At 32.4% G+C, this 14,677-nt stretch overlaps 1 protein-coding gene across 2 annotated transcripts in view; it reads left to right on the top strand.

Moving 5' to 3' along the window:
- LOC145297641 (lysophosphatidylcholine acyltransferase 1-like) overlaps positions 1-14,677 on the top strand; it is a 306,578-nt gene that overhangs the window by 269,851 nt on the left and 22,050 nt on the right. For both annotated transcript variants that reach the window (XM_080143748.1, XM_080143746.1), the window contains exons 4-6: positions 1,683-1,856; positions 12,356-12,414; positions 14,233-14,267. In XM_080143748.1, the coding sequence (XP_079999874.1) occupies positions 1,683-1,856; positions 12,356-12,414; positions 14,233-14,267 (268 nt within the window). The remainder of the gene's footprint in view (positions 1-1,682; positions 1,857-12,355; positions 12,415-14,232; positions 14,268-14,677) is intronic.

A 14,677-nucleotide genomic window follows, 5' to 3' on the forward strand; every position in this document is an offset into this window, starting at 1 on the left:
AACACTATCATAAATAGCCAATCACTAGAAGAAGTTGACCAGTTTCCTTATCTAGGAAGCATCATAACATCTACTCCTACATGTATGAAAGATGTAGAAAACAGGATCAAGGCAGCTCACTCTGCCTTTGGCCGCCTCAACAACCACATATTTTAACAACCACATATTTTAACAACCACATATTTTAACAACCACGCACTGAAATTAGCCATTAAAATCATGGTCTTCAAGACTAGTACTCTTCACTCTTCTTTATGATTATGAAACATGGACATTGTACAGAAGCGATACAAAAACCTGGAATGTTTCCAACAATACAAGCTGAGGCAAATTTTGCATATCACCAGGGAGAGCCACAGGACTAACTTTGAAGTACTGGACAAGACTAAAATGACCAGTCTTGAGGCAACCATTATTCATCATCGCCTCTGTTGGACAGGCCACATCAGTAAAATGGATCCTTCCAGGCTGCCAAAAAAATACTTTATGGCGAGCTCACCAATGGGACTTTACCACAAGAAGCACCTGAACGGCGCTATAAAGACCAGTTAAGTCGCACCCTGGTAATGACTAACATTGACCCTTCCTCATGGGGGCAGGCTGCCGGGACCGGATAAAATAGAGGAGCTTGCCACACAAAGGTGCCATGGACTTTGTGGAGAAAAGAAGACAATATGAAAAGTCTACAAGAAGGATAGCGATAAGAACTGCCCAATATCCCGCCTACACTTCCTTGCAAATAATGCCTGCGTCTCTTCTATCACCAGTTGGGTTTTGCAAGCCATATAAAGTATAGGCATCTTAGAAGATAGGAAGCAGATGATGGACTCGATACTCGGACAAGAGTGGGTGCTGCCACCAATATATATATATATATATATATATATATACATACATACACACACACACACATATTTCGCTATCTGACGACTGTTTCATACAGAGTTTGGAGTCAATTCAGCTTTTTAGTTTTTTTTTAGTTTTATTTATTTATTTTTTTTTACAGTTCATTTTAACCAAATTAGTAAAAACTTCAGAAGCTTGAAACAGTTGCCATGAGATGGTAGAATATATATAATATACATATATTTATACACATGCACTCTATAAAAAATATTGATTACTGTGAAGATAAAAAGAAATGTATATATGTTTTTATAGTGTGTGTGTGTGTGTGTATATATATATATATATATAAACTAGTATATTTTTTTAATATTTTTATACCTACAGATTCTAGTGTTTCATGTTTGTGCAATCATCAGTGTATGAAGTGATAATTACTAGTGGCTGGGAGATTCAAATGCAGTCACAAAGTAACCCTTTACTTCATAGGCTAGCATTCTACCTCAAGACCATCAACAACACAATAATTGAGAGAAATTAAATGTCTATAATTGCTGAGTCAGCAGACATACATAGTATATAGTCAGAAAGTATTCAATGACCTGAAGTCAGTATGTTGTCTGTATTACATTTGTAGTTTAGAGCGGATGTAAAGCTTTTAGATACGTACAAATCTTAATAGAAGTTTTAAATCCTTTTTGTTTTTCCCATCCCCTCTTTTCTTGTTTCTTTTGTCTTACCATGAGAATCTTAATACATTGTTCTTTTTTAGGACTTTTTTCTTTTCTCTTTGTATTTTTACTCAATATTTTATTTATTAAATTCTTCCTTTTCAGAACTCATCCAATTTACACAACCAGTGTTTGTATCACGGGAAGATCCCAACTCGAGAATTAACACAATAAAAGAAATAAAGAAACGAGCCCGTTCGAATGGGGCTTGGCCACAAGTTGTCATTTTCCCAGAAGGGACTTGCACTAATCGCTCCTGTTTGATAGGTTTTAAACCAGGTAAGTTTAACTGATCTGTCAGACTAATCTTGAATCATCTGTATCTCATCCAATAATAATTACAGCCTTTTTTTTTTTTTTTTTTTTTTTTTTTTTTTAAGAAGTTCAAAAAATAAAATGTTATAAAATAAATCTTTATTACCAAAAATATGAATATTCAATATTAAATTAAAATATAATTTTATTTTTCCTATGCATTTAAAATTTTTTTTTTTTTTTTAATCAATAATTGCTTTTGTTGTGTCATGGTGCTGTGCATACAATTCTGAATACAGAAATAGCACAAGATTTCAGGCTGTATTGATGATTAGCGAGGTTACTCAGTATTTCTTTGGTTTGAGTGAAAGATAAAAAACCACATAAGAACAAAGGAGTAACTGTTGTATGAACATTTTTCATAAGCCCCTTTCTTCCTCTTGGTTCTCTTCAAAAATAAAAACTTAGCTTATTACACTTCATATAAGGTCTACTATTTGTGTTCCAAAATTCACAAAAAAGTGTTCACTAGATTTTAAATACATTAGTACACTTGCATTATTCAGACTGTTCTCATCTTTAGTGCTATTCTTACAACATTTTGACCAATGTAACCTCTGACCTTCTTTTGGTTGAATTTTGCAATCTTTTTGTCAAACTCTGGAATCTATGCAGAATGCCTAGCAGAACCTTTTAATAGTAGCATGCTCTCTTTCTGTGAGCCATGGCCAGGTAGAAGTTACGCCACAGGTCTCTGCAAGGACCTGTGGCGTAATGGATGAAGTACTATGTAAAATTTAGTTTTAAGTGACACACTTCTGGAGTTTGAAGGTTCAATCCTCCATGCAGGTGATACTAAAAATACAATTGTGAATTAAGACTTCTACTCGGACATACCTGATATTTAAACCTGCTTTATATAGGACTAGCGAGGGGTACCCGGCGTTGCCCGGGTGTTTGTAGGTGTGTGTGTGAAAAAAAAACAGGTGCTTGTGAAAAAAAAAGTCTTGACAACGCGCAGTTGGAAAATAGTAAAGTGTGAAAAAAAAAAAACAGGTGCTCGTTTTTGATTGACGTGACGGCAGTCAGCATTTTGTGCGGGACAGTTTTTAATGAGGTCAATAAATCAGTTTGTTTGTTTTCAAAAACCCGCTCCCCCGTCTGATATGACGAAGTCGACAAACGTTCACTGGCTCTGGGCCTGTTATTAGTCGAGTTTCGCTTTTTGTTTATACCGAAAACCGAATGTAACGCGTGCCGATGCGGGAAATGTGAAATAATTAACGTTTGAAAGTCAATAAAATTAAATAGACAGGCGAGCTCCGTGCTTAATGTGAGATATTACAATTTATAGATGATATAAAAAGTTTTAAGAAGTTGTGAAGCGAGCGAGCGCTTCTCTGAAAGAAGCCTTTTGTGGACATCGCGGAAAAGCGTACATACATACATTTTCGCTTTTATATACATATATAGATGTTGAGCACTTTTAGATTATTGTATGCTACTTAGTAAATGTAATTTTGTAACATTACATTTATTGCTCCCATGTAGTGTGTGACTCAAACTACCCAAATAAAATTAAGGATGCCTCCAGAGCACTACTAACACCACCCTTTCAGAGTTTCTTGTCACTACCCCCCCCCCACTACCCCATCCGGACCTAGTCTAAAGAAAAGCTTAAATAACATTAAATAATTTTTAAAGAAGATATGGAGTTATTTCCAGAGACATACATTGAAATTAGTATTTTCTTTTCAAATTATACCTACCCTGTCCCCCTCTTCACTCTGACAAAATCTTCATACTCTCTTCGGAGTGCATTTAGCAATTCGGGAACACTTCCATTATCTTCCCTGATAAATTTTATGTAAGAATAGATTTCTTTTAGAGTTTAAATAGATTCTCTAACTTCGCTTTTTTATTTTCGATAGGGCACACACGCACACAGTTTGATATGAATGTATTTTGTATTTCATGTATACTTCTAAACATGTATTTTGAAAATGATTGGTGGTGCATAAAAGTTTTGTTTTTTTTCTTTTCTTATTCAATATTCTAAACATCTTGCAATTTTCATCATAAGTAAGCGAAAAGAAAAGCTGGAAATATGAGTGTGCTAGAAATTGGACTGCCTTGTTGTTTTTTTTTTCTAGGGGTGTGGAAAAAAAGCAGGTGGAAGTTGGTTAGGTGTTGAAATAATTATTTATATAACCACATTTTTTTTTATGTAAAGAAAAAAAAAATTGTCTGATTCATCTAACTCTATAATGGGTGGTGATGATTTTGGACCTGGTCAACTCTGATCAGACCGGAAGTCTAGCACTACATGTTGCACTTCATTTTTCCACTTTTAGTGCAATATCTTACTCTTTTTTTTTTTTTTTTTTGCTTCCTTCATTGACGACCAACACTGTTTATATAGAAGAGAAAAAAAAAAGTAAAGGAAAGCAAACTTATGAGAATACGTAGGATTTAAAGACTCTAATTACTGTATGAATAATTTATTGATCACTTTCAAACATGAAATCAGTCACTTTCAGAATTAGTCGAAATCCTTCTTGTATTTCTGATTTAATGAGTAGGGTTGATTTTGGCCATTGATTTATTAAAATTGATTTTATGCAAAAAGCAGTGTGTGTAGGGAGGTTCTAATTGTTCAGTAAATATACCACATTAGCTGTACCTATCTGTCATTACCACAGTGTAAAAGAAATGACTGAATTGTTCACTAACAGAATTAATTTTGGTGACGAGAATTTTGTAATCAAGTTACTTTGCAAAAAAACAAGAATTTAAAAATGATCAATAACGCTTTTTAAATGGTCAGTAGTAAAGAACGCATAATGCGTAATTAGTGTGGAAACTACCTTTTTTCAATGTTTGAAAATGTTTTTAAATATTTATTTCTGCAGAAGTCAAGGGAAATAACTCCTTTTCATTTAATGCTGAAGAATATTCAATGACTTAGTAAAAATATCTCTATTCTAACTCTTTCTTAACCAGAAGTATTAAAAAAAAAAAAAAACCTAAGCAAAATAAAATACAACATGCTTAGACATTGTGAAAGAAAAAAAAAAATAAGACATTGTTATTTGGGTCCAACTTTAAAATCTGGCAGGATAACTTTGCATGTAACCATAACCTTGCCGCTTCAAATTCTGTTGGGTCTAGTGTGTCCAAATACATACTAATATTATTGCAGAAAGGTTTGAAAAATTTTTCAAATAGTTATGTGTAGAATAGCAAGTTATGTTCCATTAGTTATCTTTAATGAATAGTTTATAATAAGTATCCTTTTGGCATTAAAAAAAAAAAAAACTGAAAAAGTTTGACATGCCACAAAACAGATGAATCAAACTAATTTTTTCAGCATCAATGTTGGCGGAAGTTTATATGCAGGCAATGCCGGAGTTGACAGTATACTAGAGTACTGAGTGAAATTGACCTACAACTGTTCTATCCAGATCTGATATAGGAAATGAGTAGGTTAATTTATGTGCCACATCGTCTAGGTGATCATTTTATGAGTACCTGTTCATTCATTTTGCATAAATTTAATGATTATTGTTGGCATTAATTTCCCTGATTTCTTTCTAGTTTGAATTCGTTCTGGAAAGATATCGGGTACCTTCAGAAAGGACCACATGAATATTGCCAGCATCTCTGTGAAAGTGGTTCTGTGGAACACACTCAATTCAAACTTGACACAACTAGGTTGTTAGTTTGTGTCATTAAGCATATAGCCACCATCACATCCCTAAGTACCTGCGTAAAGGGTATTAAGTAAAAAAGGAATACATTTAATCAAAAAGAAATAAGTTTGTCAGTGACATATGATTATAAAAATATCTTTGAGCTAAAAAGATTAATCAAAAACATTTTATTTCAAAATAGGTCACCTTCGCTGAAAGTGTTTAAAATAAATAATAAAAAAATGATGGCAAAGCATTTAATCTTTTGATTCAGATCAGTTTTCTTTTTCTTTTTCTTTTTCTTTTTCTTTTTCTTTTCTTTTTCTTTTTCTTTTCTTTTTCTTTTTCTTTTCTTTTTCTTTTCTTTTTCTTTTCTTTTTCTTTTTCTTTTCTTTTTCTTTTCTTTTTTTTTTCTTTTTTTTTGTTGTTGTTGTGCATACACAATAGTAAAAAGAAAACTGAAAAAAAAACATGCTAAGAGTATTCCTTGTCTATTATATCCAATTAATCTTGTATGTTTATCTTGTGAGTTTTAAATGCTGTTTGTATAAGAATTTGCTAATTGCTTATCTTGACATTGTGCCAATCACTATTGATCCAATGATTAGTAAGAAATCAGTTGTCCTATCATTGATTGAGGCAACAGAAGAAATCACTTACATTCTATCATATTTTATCAGCTGGTATTGTTTGTCTTAATTTTCATTGTGGGGATTATACTGTCAACTATACCCATAAGTTTTATGACCTCTTTCTCAGCAATTGTATTTACTTGCCTCCTGACACACCCGAAAGGACAGTATAGAGAAAAGAAAATCTGTCAGAAGTATAGAAAAAATATTTTTTTGACGTTTCTGAATTTTTGAGATGAGGATTGGTTATTTGCATAATTATTCATCGGATTGCTGTTCTCATTTCGAGTGTGATTTTCATGTTTTGATTGATATAACCTCCAACCTTCTTTAGGTATATCTTGTCGGACTTGGGAATATTTCTGTCGGACTCGGGAATTTGGATGGAGCTTCGAGTGGACCCCTTTATTTACTTCATGGGGGTAGCATGCTCTTGTTCTGTCGGCCATGACTGGATAGAGGTCCTAAGTAATTCGCAAATGTTTTTTGTCACTCACACTGAGGATTGAACCTCTTTTTTGTCCAACAGAGCAATATACAGATGTGGGTATTTATTGTGAAAAAAGTAATAAATTCACCATTAATTAAATTGGAGAGATATTCTTTTAATAGAACAATTTCAAGAAACATTATCTTAAAACATTGGGGGGGGGGATAATATAATTTAATGTTAACAGTTACACTAAGTAGAAATAAGTGTAATGGTGATTATGAAGTAATAAACTTTAATAATACTAATAAAAACAAGCCATTCTTGTAAGAGAAAAATGATCCGAAAAAAGATGACAAAAGAAATAACTATCCTAGAGAAAAGTAAATTATCAAATTGTGAATGTTAAATGTAGTTGGTCTTAGCAAAAATTAGCAGTATCATTGCAGTCAAAAGCTTTGAATTGTAAAAAAATGGTAGTATTAATCCAGTGGTTCTATTCTCAAGAAAAGCTATGATTGAAAAATTAAGAAATCCAGTATCTTTTATGCAATGAACCTAATTTGTTCATTCTTATCACTTCTAACTATAAATAAAATCTTTGGGATCATACCTACACCAATTATGCTAAAAATATTGCAATAAATGTATTCTTTAAAAACTTTAAGTGAAAGAGCTACAAAGACGGGAGTGGTATCATTAAAACGAGTGACCTTTTGTGTTCCAGAATTTATTTTTCCACATAGTCACCACAATTCTCAATGCACTTTTGCTAAGAATTCAATGATGCATCTCTGCTTCTAACATGTGTCCATGACAGGAGTTGCTAAAGTCTCACACTGTCAATATCTGCAACAGAGATGGAACTTTCAGGTTATGAATGCACAAGTTCAATCATAACAACACAATTTGCAATCCCCCACTTTGGGCGGATTGTAAAAAAATAGGAGGCATTACTTTTGGAACGCCCGTCATATGTTTGCTTATCTTTGACTGGTTCTGTATAGCACTGCAATGTTAAATATGAACCTCATCTTCTGTTCTTATTAATGATATATGTATATATGTTTGTGTGCGTATGTGTTTTATTTTATGGTTTGTCTACATAATAAAAAAGTTATATTTTAACATTATGGTGGACGAACATTTCTTTGGAAACCATTCAAGCATTGTACAATACCATACCTAATAGAATTCAAGCTGTAACTACTGACAGACATTTCTACACTGTATTAAAATAAATTTGTTTGAAATTTTAAGGTGTTTCTATTTTGTTCAGCCCCACTGTACGTACGTGTGTATGTGTTTGATTATAAATAACCAGAATGTATATAAAGCATAATTCACGTTAACACACCATTTCCCATTAGATCACTGAAGTTAAGCAACATTGAGCCCGGTTAGTATTAAAATGGGTGACAATATGGGAATCCCGGGTGCTGTATGTCCTCTCCGTTGATCTCGGCCTTATTTCCAGTCGTCTAGCACTTCTCCTTGCCACTGGAATTTAGTGATGCTAATTCAGAAGTATGGTAGGGATTGTGCAACCCTTACCTCACATGCAGCTACCTTTACAGCGGTTATCCATTGTCTCTTGAGACTGAACGGAGGCATTACAACCAGAAGGCTGTAAGAGAAAATCCCACTTTTGATCCATTCACTTTACATATTGTATTTTAAGATGGAGCGCATGTTTCAACTCTCAACACGGACATATACAAAAAGAACCCTCCCCCCACTTCGTTTTGACCATAATACAATTACCATTCAAGGCTGTTAATTTTTTTTTTTTTCATAAATTAGTTGTTTGGTTCACTAACTCCAAGCTGTTTCCAATGATGTTTTGATTATTTTTGGTTTAAATTTGATATCTGTCAATAATTTGGAATAGTGACATATGAATACATATACATACACAGTTTTTATCTCTCTCTCATATATGTGTGTATGAAAGAAAAGACAAGAAAAAGCAAATTAAACACTGGAATAAATCATCACAAACGAGATTGACTGGGTTCATTCAGAAAAAAAAATGGAAGATTATAAATTTATTGAAATTAAAAAAACAGGAAAAAACACATAACAATGGGATGTTATCAGCATGCATGTAACTATTTGCAAAAATAGTGAATTATGCAGCATGTGTGATAAAGATGTTAACATTTTTTTTCCTATGTTTTTTTATTTTTTTATTTTTTCCTTTTGTCTTTTTTTTCACACATCCTGTCTCCACCTCTTCTGTTTCATTTTATGATATACTAGCATGAGGCACATATATTTTAACTCATGTAAATTTCATATTATTACAGAGCTAATTCTTTATTGAATTTTATATTGTACCTAATATATAATACTGATTTCAAAAGTTAAGTAACAAAAAAAATAACTTGAGTGCCATTAGCTAGAATCAAAACCAAAACACTTTGCATTCCAGCTGTGTTCCCTACCATTTGAGCTACTAACAGATAGACAAGAAAGATTTAAAATTAAACCACTTCAAGCTATGAATGAATTGGTGCATGTGCAAAATAATAGAAATATGTCGACAAGTTGAAATAAACATTTTGCATTTCAACTTGCCAACTTATTCATCCATCCAAAGATTTTACTTGTTATAAATCATCCTTGGTGTATGATTAATATTTCCTGTTAATTTCAGTGTTGTGTGACCTGTAGTTTAAGAGTTTATAGATTAAATATTTTCACACCTACATACTCTTTTATTCATATAGATGAGGTGCTGGATATGACCTTAAACTATATCCAGTGGTGAGGCCTCAGCTTGTGGTTTGGGGGAGTGTGGAGCCACCCTTTAATTGCCATTGCTCCCAGATCCACTCTGACCCGGAGTGGTAGTACCTGTTAGGGTCCCAACTATGTGTTAAATAGAAACCGACTTGAAAACAACAAATATATTCTATTAAAAAATTTTTCTTCTAAATCTTTGGATTCGGCATTAAATAACCTGAAAAGGTTTGATATGCCATAAAACAACCAACCAACCAACCATATAGATGAAGGTAAAATACATGATTATATATATCCTTATGTGAGAGCGCAATTAAATATTGATACCAGTACAAGAGTTAGATAAAATGCGTGATAACAAGAACCACCTCTCCTTGATTAGATTTTTTATTCGATCGGTGAAAAGTGATAATTCATAAATGTCCATGCTAGCAAAAGCAAGGCAGACAAATAGCCCTATCCAAAACTCCTTGCCCCATCAAATATATCTTTATCTCCTTACCCTTCCCACATCTGTTCTCCCTTCCTAAAGGTAGAGAGAGAGAGGGGGGGGCAAGTAATTTAAAAGGGAGTTGGCGTGCAACTCACACCACATGGGGCAGAAATATTTTAAAAAAAATTTTTTTTAAATATTTAAAAAAATTAAGAGTCCAAACACCGTTAAATGCAGGGAATCCATAGAGACATCACCAAATTCGCCACGCGCCTGAATTAACTCAATGGAGATAACTGCACTGGAAAAGGGCAAATATGCCTATATATTTCTCAACATAGAAGAAAAAAGGCAGACACCCCAAAAAACAATGCTTACCTCAAACCAAGGAATAAATGTGTTACTACAAACCTCAAAGGACTATTAAAATTCTTGGAAGCTTAAAATCGAACGATTACTTCTCTTGAATATTTTATTTCTATTGGATTTTTCACTTTAAGATTATACCTTCTCCAAGAGCTAAGTATTTTGTGATTATTACCGTCCCTCTTTTTATCCAGACTACTATCCACTCCCATGAATAGCTGAACTAAAATCTTCAGAAATTTGTTTTTGTTTGACCAAATAGTATTTTATATGATATAAAGAACAAAGAAAAGGAGAGAAAAAGACATTGGTTAACTTGCTGATTTCCTTAATTTTAATTTCTTCTTAAGACCCCTTAAGCTTAAGCCTTAAATTTAAAATGTTTTCTAACATCAAAATCATGTAAAGGATTTTGTCTAAGAGTAGAATAAGGATACGAGACATAATTTTCTGTATCATTATATTTTGATTTTAATCTTTGTAAAAGAACATGAAGAGGATGGAAAACTTCTATTTGAAGAATTAAAGACCCAGCCAGATGTTGTTACCCAGGATTGTATGATTGTAACTAATGAAAAAACTTTATATAAAAGGACATTTAAATGAAAAAAAAACGCTAGACAAAAATAATTATAAATAAAATCTTGAGCAATGCTGAGTAGATACAGCTTGTTAAATATAAACAATATAGTACTACAATCTAACCTTGGATTGAAGAAATTTTTCATATCCAACCCAGTGATAAAAAAATATATTTATTTATTAATAATATGGTAAATATATGAACTTATTAATATATGATATATATATATATTTCGCTTAAATTATTGTATTTTCATTATTCCTACCAAAATTTGTGGATGTTTTGGTTACCATCATCACAATATTTTAACTGCTATACTTCTGGACCTCCTTCAGATCTCATAGTCCTGGATATGACCTTAAACTATATCCGATGGTGAGGCCCCAGCTTGCGGGCTTTGGGGAGTGTGGAGCCACCCTTTAATTACCATTGCTCCCAGATCCACTCTGACCCGGAGTGGTAGTACCTGTTAGGGTCCCAACTATGGGTTAAATAGAAACCGACTTGAAAACAACAAATATATTCTATTAAAAAAAATTTTCTTCAAAATCTTTGGATTCAGCATTAAATAACCTGAAAAGGTTTGATATGCTGTAAAACAAAAACAACCAAACCAATCCTTCAGATCTCTGTATGTGTTATTGATGATTTTTTTTCAAAACTTGGTTAGTATTGGATTTAAAAAAAAAAAAAAAGTTGGTGCTCATTCAGATTGGCACTTATAGTGATAAACAAAAATGAAGAAACAATTTTATATTGTATTTGTCATGGAATGAAGATTTTATTATTTCAAAAATCATAAAAAAAAATTGATCAAGTAATTTTTTTTGCCATTTTTCTCAATAGGTGACAGATGAGACAATCAGTGATTGTTTTGACAGTTTCCACATACATTTAGGTTGCCTGCCCTTGTCCCTCGATTTGTGGAGGGGCTTTTTTTCATTCTCATGGAAACAGTAAAAAAAAAAGATTTTTTTTTTAATAGAAATATAACTACTTGATCAAATTACATAATTTTTGGAATTGGTACATACTTCATATAGACATTTCTGTAGTTTTAATTTTAAATGCTGTTCTAAGTTTAAATCTGAATAAGCACCAAAAAGTTTGTTTGGAAAAAAAACAATATCAAAGAGAAAGGCTGAAAAGATAAGGTTACTCTTTGCTTCTAGCAGTGTTTGCAGATTTAATTCTAAGAAAGCATACGCATACATTTCCAGGGTTGCACAGTACATGAGATCTTTGGTGAGTAGCAAATATGTACCCATTTTTATGGAATATTAGATTGCTGATTAAATGGAATATTGATGTTGATGCCTCAGTTCAGTCTCGAAAGACAAAGGATACCTTCCTGTAGGGACAGCTGCGCATGAAATTGTGAGGCAAGGGTTACGCAATTCCTAATCACACCTATCCTGGATCAGCACTATTTGAGTCCAGTGGCAAGGAGAAGACCAGGACGACTGGAAACAATGCCGAGATAAGTGGAGGGCACATAAAGCACCTAAAAGTCCCAAATGGTCACCCATTTAGTACTGACTAGGTTCAACGTTGCTTAACTTTAGTGATCCAGCGGAAACCAATGTGTCAATGTGATTATACCGTACTGTATTAAATGGAATAATAATTTGTTTTTCAGGTGGGTTTTATCCTGGGGTGCCAGTACAGCCTGTGTGTGTCCGATATCCAAACAAATTGGTAAGTTTTGATTATTAGGTTTATAAAATTTAAAAATTTATAACTGAAACAGTAAATTAAAATGTTTATACAATTAAACTAAAAAAAAAAAAAAAAAAAAACTGAAAAATATTTTTTTTTTTTTTTTTCTACTCAAATTCTATAGAAAGTTTAGGGATCAGTTTTAGATAAAACGTGCGAGAAATGTGATATGGTAAATAAAAAAATAAATAAATGTGTTCAAAATCATAAATTCACAAAGATATTTTATTTTTAAAATTGGAAGTTTACATAGGAAAACCTAGAACGGTTGTTAAGTTTGGGAGACATTGCAGAACAAGAGGCATTCATTAACTGAGATAATTGATTATTTAGAAGCTATGAATTATCCACAGGTCAAAAAAATCAATCAAAACTTCGCCATTCAAATACAAAAATTACTTTTGATTGAAACTTATTAACAGTTAATGTCCATTTGTTTTCATTGTATAAGGTTCAGTGATAAATGTTATGATGGATAAAAAGCAAGGTTTATGTTTGTTTTCGGTCAGCAAATGAAGTGTGAAAGAGTTAAGGAATTCTGCATACGTGTGTGCATGATATTAAAAATATCTTTTTCTCAGCCTGACAGAAGACCAAGGTGTAATGTCGCAAGAACAAACACACATTGGAAATAAATAAATATCCAATTTTTTTTTTTTTTTTTTTTTTTTTTTAAGTGTGAATGAAATACATTTGTTCATGATTCTTCTAAAGCAACGCATTTCATTTTATTTCCAAATAAGTCTCTGTCGTTGCCACCTCATGCTGGCACTAGCCAGCACTTTGTTGCCCTTGTATTCACACGTTCACTTTGATTCTGTCCTCGACCACATGGTGTATTTTTCTCTTCATTTCTTGTGACACAAGCTTGCATACACTTGCTAATTTGCATGAATACTTTAACGGTTGCTGCTGCTAATATTTCTGCAAGCCAATTATCCTACAGCTACTGCCGATTTTCTCACGCACTTATAAGCGCTCTGTTACAAAGGTAGACTAGCATGAAATAAATGTTAGTTCTGTCGTGGATTTTGGCTCAATTTGTTCAACTTCGCATTGTATGTCGTAGAAGTGGATCAAAGAAACAAATTCGACAATTTCACAAAGATACTTTTGATTGACTCGTGTTTTTATTAATTTAGTAGGATAAATGCACACAGCTGTATATGAAGAAACGATTTTTAAGCTTTTTCATTTTGTGTACTGAAGGGTAAACTATATCACTACAAATGTGTGTGCATCCAAAGATGTTATTTATTATTTAATTGTTTTCCTTTTTTTTTTTTTTTTTTTTTTTTTTTTTTAAATGATTATAACACCTTTCTTTTAGTTGTGACTTCCCTAGTTGAAACTAATGGGAGTTATTGAGGAAAAAATTGCTTTTATTGTGCTGCCGCTCTTCACACATGCACACACATATAGGAAAGAGAGTCCCAGTTTGGGGAAACTCCTCTTGATTAAGGCTTTTTAAAATTTTTATTTGCCATTGGCTACTCGCTCCATGGAATAAGTAAAATAGATTTGGAGCTCTATTCATTTTCTCATAGATTAGGAGTGGGCTGGGATCCTTTTTATAATATTATGTATGGTATTATTTATATTAAATTCCATGATCCTTGGTTTATTAGAAATGCACACATACTCATTTTTTTGTTTGTGAGAGAAATTGTTTGCCACAATTTGAATTTTCTCTGTAATGTTTAACTATTTGGTCAAGTAATCCAATAACTAAATGATACATACAAAACTATATAAGAGATCTATTTCAATCACTCTGTAAATATTTATCATTTTTAGGATACGATAACTTGGACATGGGATGGACCTGAAGCGTAAGTATTTTTATCATTCTCTTTCAAAAGTTATATTTATTTGATGAAACATTCTTAATATAGAGATATTGTATTTAGCAGAATGGCTGTTTTGTAGGTATATCTGTACATCTATAGTTAGTCTCTATACAAAACTCCACCTGAAAAATAATCTCTAGTTCACCAAAATTCACTGTTTAATAGTTCAAAACTGTTTAATAGTTAGTGTGTCTGTATATATATATTTATGTGCACACACCGGACTACCCTTGACAGAATGAATCAATATTTTTTAAAATATATTAACTATTTGGAGATTTCAGTGATTTCAAAATACTTCTAAATAAACTTATTCAAATATTTATAATACTCTTTTGTGATGTCCTTATAGACTCTCTTTCTCTCCCTCTTTATCTTTTCCTCCCTTCTAT

The sequence above is a fragment of the Euprymna scolopes genome, chromosome 18, assembly GCF_053919585.1.
Source record: "Euprymna scolopes isolate OS-2025 chromosome 18, ASM5391958v1, whole genome shotgun sequence".
Taxonomy (NCBI): domain Eukaryota; kingdom Metazoa; phylum Mollusca; class Cephalopoda; order Sepiida; family Sepiolidae; genus Euprymna; species Euprymna scolopes.